Source organism: Semicossyphus pulcher, unplaced genomic scaffold, assembly GCF_022749685.1.
Source record: "Semicossyphus pulcher isolate SPU_LCO1_2020_fin unplaced genomic scaffold, fSemPul1.0.p SCAF_13, whole genome shotgun sequence".
Classification (NCBI taxonomy): domain Eukaryota; kingdom Metazoa; phylum Chordata; class Actinopteri; order Labriformes; family Labridae; genus Semicossyphus; species Semicossyphus pulcher.
In genome coordinates, this window is record NW_027211637.1 from 23,908,574 (window position 1) to 23,920,374 (window position 11,801).

The window sequence follows — 11,801 nt, forward strand, 5'->3', positions numbered from 1 at the left end:
TTGAGCCTGAACCCTGATAAATAAATCAGGTCAAGCAATTATCTAGTGGTTTTTAAGGAGTGTGCAGTAACAAGTCAAAACTTGAACACTTTATTCAGCAAATTAATAAAACTTTTTTTTTTTAAGATGACTTTTTTGCCTTCGAGTAGGACAGTGGATAGATGGGAAGACATACAGCCGAGGGTTGGGGTTGAACCCGGGGCCGCTGCGTCGAGGGCCGCGCCTAGGGCTGCGCCTCTGTATGTGGGGCACGCGCTCTAACGGCTGAGCAAAACCGGCTCTCCAAATTAATATCTTTGTAACATCCAGGTTGATTCCACATGAAGTTCTGGAAATTAGTCCATCAGAAGAGCGACTTGTGCTACAAGTTACAATTTTAGCTCTATGCTAATATGCCTAAAAACAAAGACAACACTAACAGGAATGACAAAGAAAATTCTCTTTATTGACCATTTCTGATACAAATTGTTGTAGGGCACCATAGAAATATAGACATTGTACATTTATATACGGTGTACATTAAAAAGAATGATCCCATCCTGTTGAGTTTACAGTATATAAATGAACGGATGCAAGATTGTTGGTATGAGAAATGACACTGATATTGTCGAGAGTTGTTGGAGGATTTTGAAAAATGACATGAAATGACCGTTGTATGAGTATGGCGAGGGTGGCTGCGTGTGCCAAACACACGGAGGCCAACAGAAGAAGTTTAGTGGAAAGAGCGCCCAGTCTATCACAAACACACAAACATTTGTCCATGAAAATCTGAACCAACATTTCAGTGCACCAGAAGAATTTAAAAACACACCTGCTAATCTACCACAGTCAGCGAACACAGTTGTCAAGCTGACAGGTCTCCCTGACTTGCTTCACACATTTAAAAAAATAAAAAAAACCTGTCTGCGAGCTCCGGTTATGACGAGCCAAGACGTGCTGTGTATGCACACACAATCACCAAATTGATTTATTTCAGTCAGGTTAAAAAGAAAAAAAAAATACACAAACTTTGTAATAACGACATCTTTCCATCTCATGCCAGAGGTTACATTTAAAAACAACAGAAAACCAGTTAAATGCAATCATTATATGGTAAAGTAAGCTGTTGAGTGAGGTATGAAATCCCAGGCCTTGTATTGCCTGCTTGCAGTTTTCCGGGTTTCGTAACTGAGGTTGTAGCAGCTTAGGTGTGTGGAAAAACCCAGTTAAGTGGACTGTGACCGCGGGTTCCCTGACACTTAGAAATACACAAACATCTTTTATTTCCTGTAGCGGACAGCATACAAACAACACACATGTTCAAGACTAAGAAAAGTATATTACTGTACTAAGTGATGACAGAAGGACCAAGCTAGGTGAAGCAGTGAGAGCTAGATGGAATGACAAAAACGTACAGCCCTGTTGGATAGAAGTGCCACCGACTATCCTCTATTACAATCAAACTCCTTGTTTGACCGATTGCGATTTGCCTGACGAGTGATTGGGCGAGCGCTTGGAAAAACGGAGGGCCCATGTGAAGACAAAGACGCCAATGTAACAGCATTTGTAAAAGCTCCCTGAAGAAACGACACTGATGCTCTCAGCCTAAAACTCTGCCGACCGTATCCTTAAAAACACACGTTATATACCAAAAAAGGTTGAGTTTATTATATCATGAAAAGCAGCACACTCATGTTTTTTTAAATGGTATGTAACCCGAAGGAACAAAACAGTAAGTCTATTCTGATCACTAACGATACACTTTACATCTCCCCTCTACACGCTGAGGACTGCGCAGGAAGTTCGAGAAGCTAACTCTAAACTGATCTACAGGAGAAGAGGAGGAGGAGGAGGGAGGGAGAGGTGGTTAACATGATTCAGCTCTACTAGTGAGAAAAAGAGGAGGGGAAACAATCAGTTATGCAGGTTAGAAATGGAATAAACACTTCTACCATCAGTTACCTATTCTCATCCTACACGCTGAAGCTCAACTCCATCTATAACACGATGCAAAAGGGAGAGGTTAACCACTTCACACGAACACACGAGGAACAAAAAAAAACAAAAAAAACCAGCAAGTATCGGTAAAATTCACCTTTGTCCAGTACAAAACATGGAGAAAAATCTATACGCCCTACCATCTCAGATGCGGGTACAACAAATAAGTAACATTAAGCAGAGAAAATGTCCTACGAACCATCTTTAAGGGGAACAAACGGAAACGTCCAGGCTCCTCAGAGCACACTTTTTGTCCAGTATAAAAGACTTTGTGATAACATGACATGTAGAGAAAAGGGCTGACACCTTTCATGTAATTCTTAGATCTATGCTTGAGCAAGGTCCATCGTTCTATCCAGTGCTGTTGCATGATATTTGTACTGTGTAAACCCTCTCTTTTTGGCAAAGAGGGGCTTTGTCGTGAACAGTGGTCATGTGGTGGCACTGGTGTTGGAGATACAGCCCAGTTCTGGTTAACAGTAAGTCAGTATGTTGAGTGAGGTAGCATGCGTTGTGAATTACTGGTCCTCTTCTTCTTCCTCCTCCTCAGATGATTCCTGGGATGCCTTTTCTTCCTTCTCCTGCGACAGAAGGAAGTGGAGAACATTCGGTCAGGCTTTGACTGCACCCACAAGGAAAATGCCTCTCAAGTGGCATCAACAGTGGCTGCCTGTGATTCATGCCTCAACGTGACTGTTTTTACTTTTAAAAACCCCAAGTACCAACATGAAAAAAAATGTTATTATAAATCTCTTTGATAAACCACTGTGGCATGAAGAACACCCAGGGGAAGGGTGAGCCATCTGTAGTGAAAAGTGATTCATAAGAGTGGTGAGTCACAATGAGGCATCCTGCTTTTGCCTTTTTTTTCCCTCCTCACACTCGCTGCAGCCTGAGATGTTCATTCATAAAAATGAGCGGGCTCGCTAGGAGGGTAACTCTGGGTCATTCCTTTCTGTGACTAATTCAATCCAGACTTCTTCTTTCAGAGTACGCCCTGACCACTCATGCACATGACAGAATGTTACTACAAGACCGCAATTTCTTCCTAGATTAAACATGCATCTTTGACCGGCTGGCGGCTCGCTTTGCTGGTACAAAAAGGAAACCATGCTGCCGGTTACACCAGTAGAAACACTTTAAGGAACAAGGAGCGTCTTGAAATCAACACACGAGAACCAAAATAGCTGTGATGAGTAAAAAATGACTCGTCCAAGAGGAAGGAGGCAGGGGGAATTAGGAAAATGCAATTTCGCCCTGCAGACAGTCATACCAATCGTAATTCAATTTCTAGAGGAATGGTTTGAACAAATGTGAGCAGCGACTGTTCTTGAACGAACTCTTACCTCCTTCTTAGGTCTTCCCCTGCGTTTTCCGCCTGCAGATGGGGCTGCTGCTGCCTTCTGGGAAAGCAAACAAAAGCCAGGTTTAAAAAAAAAGAGCCCTTTTCATTATGTTGGGATGTTTTATCCTCAAGTGATCTCCGTATTTGCTCGGTTATTTTTGGTTGCAAAATTTGTGGTATAAACAATCCATATCTCCACAGAGCTCTTCCTGGAGCTGCCAGCAGATGGCAGCAATACCCCTGTAATGAGGCGGATGGAAGGGGGCATTGGGTTCATTGGCTATTATCTGGAAGGCCGACAGGAACTGCACACAGGGCACTCCAGTTCGCTGGCCACCTGGTCTGAGGCTCAGAGACAGCTGGTGGAACTGCGCAGAGACACAAACCCTCCACAGCTTGGCCCTCGCTGCTAAAACCTATATCATACATGTTTGTGCCTTCTTCTCTCCCTGTTTCTCCCTCTCTCTCTCCGTTTCCTATACATAGTAGAAAAGACAGCGCACGGGGGAGCTGGAGGGTTGGGGCGAGGGAGAAAATCAGTTGTTGCTATGGAGACGACAGGCAGAGAAGAACTAGGGCTGTGTGCTGGGTGGGGGCGGAGGGGTGCTTAGTGTCAGCTTGGAAACAGTCTTTGCGGCCTCTGCACCTGCACCGCACTGTGCATGACAAGCTGCAGGAAGCTGGAGGACAGGAAGTACAGAGAGAGCATCACTCAAAATAAAAAAAAAGTAAGGCAGTAAACCAGGGTCCTCACAATGGGAAACCCTAGCCGGGCTATTTCTGACACCATGAAAGGAAGCTGCTAAATCGCAGCCAGCAGATATATCACAAGTAACAGCAGGACGTCCTTTTAAGAGGATGAGGTTAGCTACCGTTAAAATGTGCATCAACTGAAAGGCATCGAGGGTTCAGCAAAGGGGAAACGCCTGCGAGAGAGGGGGATGATGGGATACTGAATGCCATCTTTTTTGGCGTGGATGTCACTCTGGCTCAGGATGCATGTTAGCTGAAGCAGAAATCATGACTTGTCACCGTGTAAAAACATGACAGCAGGCAGCGTTGACTTACTTTGCCCTTGGTGGTGGTCTTGTTTTTGCTGCCCTTCGGCCGTCCTCTGGGCCTCTTTGGAGTGGGAGATCCACTTGGTTCCTGATAATCAAGACAGAAGAAGAAGAAAAGAGAGTTAGCATACCAAAACAACATAAACAAAAGATGGCAAACTTTGTGCAAAAATAGATGAATGGCACACTTCATCATGCAAAACTCCTGCATACAAATGTCACTGTTGAAGGTCAGGGAGACTGACAGGTGGTCAGAACTGCAGGTTGCCATGGTGTGACATGTAAACAAACCGCACTCTTACTTAACTGTTCAATAAGACAAACAAAAACATTGGCTGCTAAACCCTGCTAAGAACTCAAAATGAAAGTGACAGAGCCACCTCAGTGAGGTGTAGAAAGAGGAACATCTGACTTAAAATTTTAGGGGATTACCATCAACGCCAACATGCAAGGTAACCTCAGTATGAGAGGAGACATCTTGTTCATGTGCAAATTTGTGGTTGTAAGCTATGCCATGGCCGACTCATCTCCTGTTGCATTTCTCGAGTGTTTACAACCGCAGCTCGTAGCAACCGAGCAATTCAATCCTAAAACACCCGGCGCTGAGTGACAGCTATATGAGCCATTCTGAGCCTCCACGCTGCTATGTCATCCATTACATGACAAGGAGAGCTGAGGTGGGTTTGCAAGGCGAGGCGGGGGGGTTAAAACCAGTTTAAAGGTGTTGGGTTACAGGTTTGCTTACAAACCAGTGAGACGCACAGGAAGTTTGTCGCAGACTTCTTCATTTACAGAGATAAGGGGTGAGGACGTGGTCACAGGGGTTTTCTGCAGCCATATCTACATTGATCAGTATTATAACAGGGGCTGATGACATGGACCTGCAGTATCTACCTGACCATCAACTGGAACAGATGTGGGCTTGTTTTGTTTCTGCTATTACACTCTTCATGCATATTGTTATTCCATGCAACAGCCATATAATACTTTCGCCGGTAGATGTAAATAAAAATTACTTACGTCAGAGGTGTTTACCTGTGGCTGCTTACGGGGTCTTCCACGCCCCCTCTTCTCTGTAGCCTCCTTCTCCTTCGGTGAGACTGTCCCCTTGTCGCTCATGTTTGCCTCGCTTTTTCAGACCTGTAGGAGATAAATCACACCGCTCAGGCTTACTGCAGGACAGGGCGTCGAGTTCACACTCAGCAGAGAAAATACTAGGGCATTTAAACTCACTGACCGCAACAACAAACCGAACCGGTAACGCGTTTAACTCAATTAATCCGCACTTATTTCCAGCTCTATTTCGGTCTCATCCGTGCTCCATTACACAGCCGAATGTGCCTCACAAACAGGGGGTTGATATCAAACCGGCCGGGGATGATATCACCGGGTTCCGTAGGCGGTCTGAGGACGCACAAATCTGCACAACACGGCTGAACCCGACGCTCCCTTTCCCCGCACCGACCATGTTTAGAGGCCCTAGTTGTTGTGGCCAGTTAATCGGGCCTGCGCAAGAAACTATCTCACAGCATGTCTGCACGCCGAATACACACGCCTATATACACAATGACTGGTGTGTGCTCCGTGGGATTTGCAGGCTAAATCAGACCCTGCATGATTTTTTTCAAGCGCAGAAAAAATGCAAGCGAGCGAGGTAACTGGGTTCGCTCGCGGCGGTGAAAGCCCGGGCCAAAGCAACAATAGACGGCAGCGCTCTCAGAGCATGCAAGCCTCCTCTCGCCGGAGCTCCGGCTCTTTAAATAAAATAAAAATACATTTAAATCGGTTCAAGCATGCAAAGTTTCTCTCGCTCACCGCTGTCGTTTTGTGCACTCACCTCTATCGCTCTGATATAACCTCTGCTCTAAATTTAAGACGAAATGTTTCCTTTAAGCCTGGCTGGTTGTACCCGGTTAAAAGCCTTGCACCGATCTATAGGCTACAGCTTTTATTCGTCAGACACACACTGCCCGCCCCTTCCAAATCCCAGCTCATGCAGCGCTGAAAAAACACTTATGAATTGGAAAGGAAAAGCACTACATATGTAAAGAAGAAAGAAGAATTAAAATGTCTTACCTGCCGGTTGAGAAGTTTGATCCAACGACGTCTTATAAATAGCACGTGCGTCTCGTCTCCAGCAGATAAGGGGGGAAAAAGGCGCCAGCCAGGAGCAGTTTTGGGGCAATTTAAAGAGCCGCCCTCATGGGAGCTGAAACACTGGAGGGCGGAGATATGATAAATGGGCCACCAACAGCACTGAAGGAGCTCTGCTGCCCCCTCCTCCTCGTCCTCCTCCTCCACCTCCTCTTCCTCCGCCGGGATCCTTCATATTATGCAGGTTTGATCACAAAACACCCACAAACATGTGTAAAAAGTTTTGGAACACATTTTTAGCAACACCAAAAAAAAAAAGAAAAATAAAGTTTTTCAAAATAAAGCGGATCTGATGATGGTTTGCATTGACATCATCACCTACATACCACAGTCTCCACAGTGATGGTGGGTGAACTGTGACCTCCCCCAATGTAAACAAGCCGGTTCTGAGCTCAGAAAGGCATTTCTTGTTATTTTCCTCCTAAAACATGACCCCTGACACGGTCTGAAGAAGCATTCAGGTAAATTACTCGCCTTAAAGTGGCAGTACCACCATTTGAATATTACAGAGTCCTGCATTCAAAATGTAGAAATGAGTAAAATGTACCTTTAACTTAGTAAACTTAAGGCAGACAAATGGTCCATTCACCTGCTTATTATTACAGCGTATTAATGTGCAACTAGTAGTTTACTGTTATAGCTGGTCTAGGTGGAGCTATAGTCTATTTGATTTACTTTAGAGTACTTATATAATTCAGCACACACACATATATATATATATATATATATATACATATAGGTATATCATAAGATTTATCTTGATATAAAATATCTTTGTGATTATTTTAATGATCTGTCAGATAGGCTAAATGGAGTTAAAAAGTATAACATTTCCACCTGACCTGCTGTAACGAGGAAGTATAAAGTGAAATTGATGGAAGTGTAAGTCTCCCAAAGCTTCTCTCAAGCGTTTCAGTGATGTAAGAGTTGGTGGAATTTCACTGAGACTTACTTCCATTTTTTTTTAACTACAGATGACTAATTTATCCCGATTCATGCCAAGCTACACGAGGCTAGGTCGGCAAACACCGGGGTGTAAATAGATAAAACAAGTATAGGTGTGGTGTAACAAAGACTGATGCGGTGCGTTACCAGGCAAAAATGCTTTACTGGGTTTTTACGGCGACTTATTTATAACATACTAGAGTAAAAAAGAATCGATTATTACTCTTCAAAGGCATTATTGGATTACAGGAACCTTACCTTTGTATTTTTATAGGACAAAAGGTGTAACTGACTATGAGCCTTGCTCCCAGGGCTCGATCCTGTAGACTGAACTAAAACAGATAAAAGAGCTTTTAATATTTGCTTCTCCTTCTACCTGAAACTTTCCGCTGTAAGTTACTTCATAAGTTAAATTCATCGAGTCTATATTAGCAAAGAGTTATAACACTTTACATATATATGGTTGTAAAGCATCTTAACCTATTACTTAACTTAATCACTGCTTTGTCTTGTAACCTTGATGCAATACACAATCTTTTGTCTGTCACTTTTGATGTTTATAAGGGAGGTATCTTCCTCAAGACTTTGGCTTTAACCTCCTCTGCACAACTTTTTACACGTCTTATTGTCTTTTAAAGCTTATGTGCAAACAAACTACTCATAACTGAATGTGCTTTCTGTCTTTGAATTGAAAGTATTGCTGCAGAAACAGTGTGCGCTCTCTTTATGCTGCTGGCATGTTGGGTAATTTTAGCACAGCGGTTCCAACTTTTTTGTTGTGTAACACCTTTAAACAAGAAGCAAAGTTGACTACAAGCTCAGCATCAACAGCAGCTTTTGTCTGCGAGTTATAACCAAGTGAAAATGATTATTTAAAGTATTTTTTCTATGAAGAGGGTTTTTATCGTGTAAAGCAAATATTGGAGAAATGTGGAAAAAAACCTCTCGCAGCAAATTACTACTGACAGCTTGTGTGTTGTTTTATGGTTCTTTGTGGGTTGTTTCTTGGATGAAATCTTTTACTGATTGTATTAGAAAATTGTATTTATTATAAATGAATAATCATTTTATGAACACATGTTTGTCTAGTTCTCATTTTTGGAACAGTTTGTGTTTTATGTCAAACATTATTTCTGCGTTAAAGCTACCTTTCTTGACCAGAACACTCTTGAAACAGCTTTTAAGACTTTCCAAGAAGTTTCCAAGTTAAATATAGCAAGCTTTAATAATATATTTGCACAGTAAGTAGGACAATTTTTTTAGCAGATTTCAAAGACAAAGACAAAAATTACACAAAATAAAAAGCACATATCAAATCCTGTTTGGTTTTCTGCTATTAAATTGAGTATAAACAAGTTTTTGTGCTCCTTAAAACACCCTCGTCTGCTACCTACCGCTCATTCGTCCGCAGAGACACACAGGTAAACCCTCCATGTTGCTCACAGCCGGTGTTGATGAGCCCATTTTGCATATAAAACAAACATGTGATGTCTGTTGCAGGGGTGTGGTGGATACAGAGGACACACTCCAAACTGTGCTCTAATCAAACCACCTACCACTACTTTCACACAAGGGTTTCACATGTAAATGGGCCGCCCATCTGGAGTTGATGGGTCCTCCACTATGCAATTGAAAACAGATACTGAGAATGTAGAGTGACCTGAGAGCGCTCGAGCGGCCATTTGCTGCGTGTGTATCTCCCTCCTGCATCAGTTCTGTCAGGACTTATGAGAAATAAGTTGAGATAAAACAAACATTATTTTGTCTCTTTAAAGCAGCTGATAGATATCAGTGTACAGTACGTACATGATAGCAGAGGAGTGGGAGTTTGGTGAGAAGGGGATTGGATAGGGCATGAATGGAGAGAGCGCTTTTCTCAATGAGTCCAATGTTCCGCTCAGCATGTGCTTGCCTTGCATGCCACCCCCATCCCTCCCCATTTCTCACTCTATTCACTTCCTTCCTCTCTATCTTCCACAACTACTTCAGCCCCATCCCCCACACCCTCACACATCTCTGCCATACCAGCCCCTCAGTGTGTGTGGATGGAGACAGGGAAATAGGTCCGCTCTGTGTATGTGTGTGTGAGGAATGTCGTCCTCCTCAACCACTGGCACCACCTGGAGACCGATCAGGGGACTGGGTAATGTGACCGGGGCGGACGATGATGGAAAACAAATTTTTTGCATTTTTAGACGCGAGGGAAAACAGTTGGTTAGAATAAATGTGAAATCAGTGCCGACACTTGTAACCGCATCAGTGTGGGGTTTAATTCTGACGTTCATCAAGAGAGTAGTCTTTAAATTTGAGCAAAATATTTTGCAATTACGCGTTTACAATGTCCTGATGCTGTTTTTGCTTCATTTTGATGCTGCGAAGAACTGATAAAAACCACTGTACAGACACAGGAAATAGTCGTGTCAGCAATTTGAATAAAAGATGCTTTCCTGTCCTGACCGTTCGTAAAATTTGTGTCTTTAAAAAAGCACAAAATAAAGTCCACATTTTCCGCTGAATTCAACTCCTAATGAGTACTCAAAGTCTAAAAAATATCTCTTGGATTTTGAGCAATGACAATCATTCGGAGGTCAATTATATCAGGGTCCTCAAAGAGATTAATTTCAGAAGTCACGCTAAATCAAATCACCGCCTCTTATCGCAGACTAATTGTTTTCTGGTCCGGATTTGAACCTGTGGGACAAACCCCCCCCCCACAAAAACAAACCGGTGACTCACTTTGAATTTACATGCTAATCAAATCTTCCAAGAGACAAACACTTCCACCTCAGACGTCCTCCTCAGAGCCGTCTCCTGGCTCGTGAACTCTGCAGCAGCTCAGGGCAGACAGAATCCTATTAACCATCAGGGGTGGGGGGGGTCTTAGCCCACTTTGGCATGCTCCCCCCCTCCCCCCACCTATGTCCTCCTGCCCCCCCCTCCTATATGCTCATCCGTCTTCCCCTCCAGCAGCCCATTCTCTTTAGCTCGATCCATTTTTAGGCGCTGCGTAAACCGCAAGAGTGCTGCAGCCAAACCAACTAACAGATGTGGACAAAACATCCTATTCCTGCCTGCGCCTGGGTTTCCCCCTTGTGCTTGTGCTGCTGTTGGCCCTGGATGAGCCCGAACATGACTAACGCACACATACACACACGCCACTCAGAGGAGAGGGAGAAGAGAAAAAAAAGAGGGAGAAAGGAGCATTAGAGAGAGGAGGAGAGAGAAAATCCGCCGGGAGGGGAGAGGAAAAGTGTGGGAGCAGTTGAAAGGCAAGGTGGGCGGAGATGGGAATATGTGTGTGGGTGTCTTTTATACTTCTGCGAGGGGGCGGATGGAGGTTAGTGGGCGGGGGGACCGGGGCCAGGCTGATTCAGTCATGAGTAGTATCTGACTCACACAAACACAGGAAGTAGCGCGTGCAGCCTGTTTAGTGAACACAGAGCTGTATTTATGTGATACTCCTATAAGTATTGGAATAATCGCAGCTCTTACACTACCTAATTTCACCTCCGTCCGTCCGTCGGTCACTGAGTCAACGCTCCACTCTCCCTTTCGAATACTTTCAGATCCACATCCTGAGATTTTTGGACCGGGATCCAGCGGGTGCATCAGTCATACTGTGACTCAAGCCTGTGAAATTTCTAAGGGTGAAAATAAAGCCATATTTGAAACTTCCTTTTGGCAACATCAGCCATCACGTGCCAAAAGGTCCTTCTTCTTTATGACTAATTTCTTACGTGTTGTACTATTAGGGTCTATTTCTTCTTATCATTCATTTTAAACCACACGCAGTCCAATAAATTGAGTGTATTAATGTCAAGAATCATGCACACAACCCATATTTCCCCTTAAATCTATTCGTCCCTGAACGCTTCCTGCTCGGTGCCTTTACAGGGAGGTCAGAGGTCAGGGTCAGCAGCAGTGCACCACTCCTCAAGCTGACATTCATTATGTGATGACAGATCTGTATTGCAACCGCTTTTTACATCTTCATTTTAATATCGAGATTGTACAACACCCTGCTTTATTTAGCTACCTATATTTTTATATTTATATGTTTATATGCGGCTGCTGGTTAGCGCGGTCGCCTCACAGCTAGAAGGCTCCTCATTCGGACGAAGACGGCCTTTCTGTGCGCATGTTCTCCCCGTGCATGCGTGGGTTCCCTCCGGGTACTCCGGCTTCCTCCCACAGTCCAAAGACATGCTCGTTAGGTTCCCCGGTGACTCTAAAATTGCCTGTAGGTGTGAGTGTGAGTGTGAATGGTCTCCATGTGTCAGCCCTGTGATTGACTGGCGATCAGTCCAGGGTGTACCCCG

General features: G+C 43.9%; 1 protein-coding gene across 4 annotated transcripts; it reads right to left on the reverse strand.

The window, feature by feature from the left end:
* Positions 1 to 424: 424 nt before the first annotated feature.
* On the reverse strand, positions 425 to 6,534 carry hmga1a (high mobility group AT-hook 1a). 4 transcript variants are annotated; one of them, XM_069660326.1, is made up of 5 exons: positions 6,460 to 6,534; positions 5,404 to 5,523; positions 4,391 to 4,471; positions 3,324 to 3,380; positions 425 to 2,558 (listed from the first exon to the last, which is right to left on the reverse strand). In XM_069660326.1, exons 2-5 carry the CDS (start codon positions 5,500 to 5,502, stop codon positions 2,496 to 2,498), a joined length of 300 nt encoding a protein of 99 aa, XP_069516427.1. In that variant the 5' UTR covers positions 5,503 to 5,523; positions 6,460 to 6,534; the 3' UTR covers positions 425 to 2,495. The 4 variants fall into 4 exon arrangements, with proteins under 4 accessions (XP_069516427.1, XP_069516430.1, XP_069516426.1 ...); XM_069660329.1 differs by lacking the exon at positions 6,460 to 6,534 and adding an exon at positions 6,221 to 6,305 and having other exon boundaries at positions 5,419 to 5,523; XM_069660325.1 differs by lacking the exon at positions 6,460 to 6,534 and adding an exon at positions 6,221 to 6,305.
* Between the last annotated feature and the right edge of the window lie 5,267 nt (positions 6,535 to 11,801).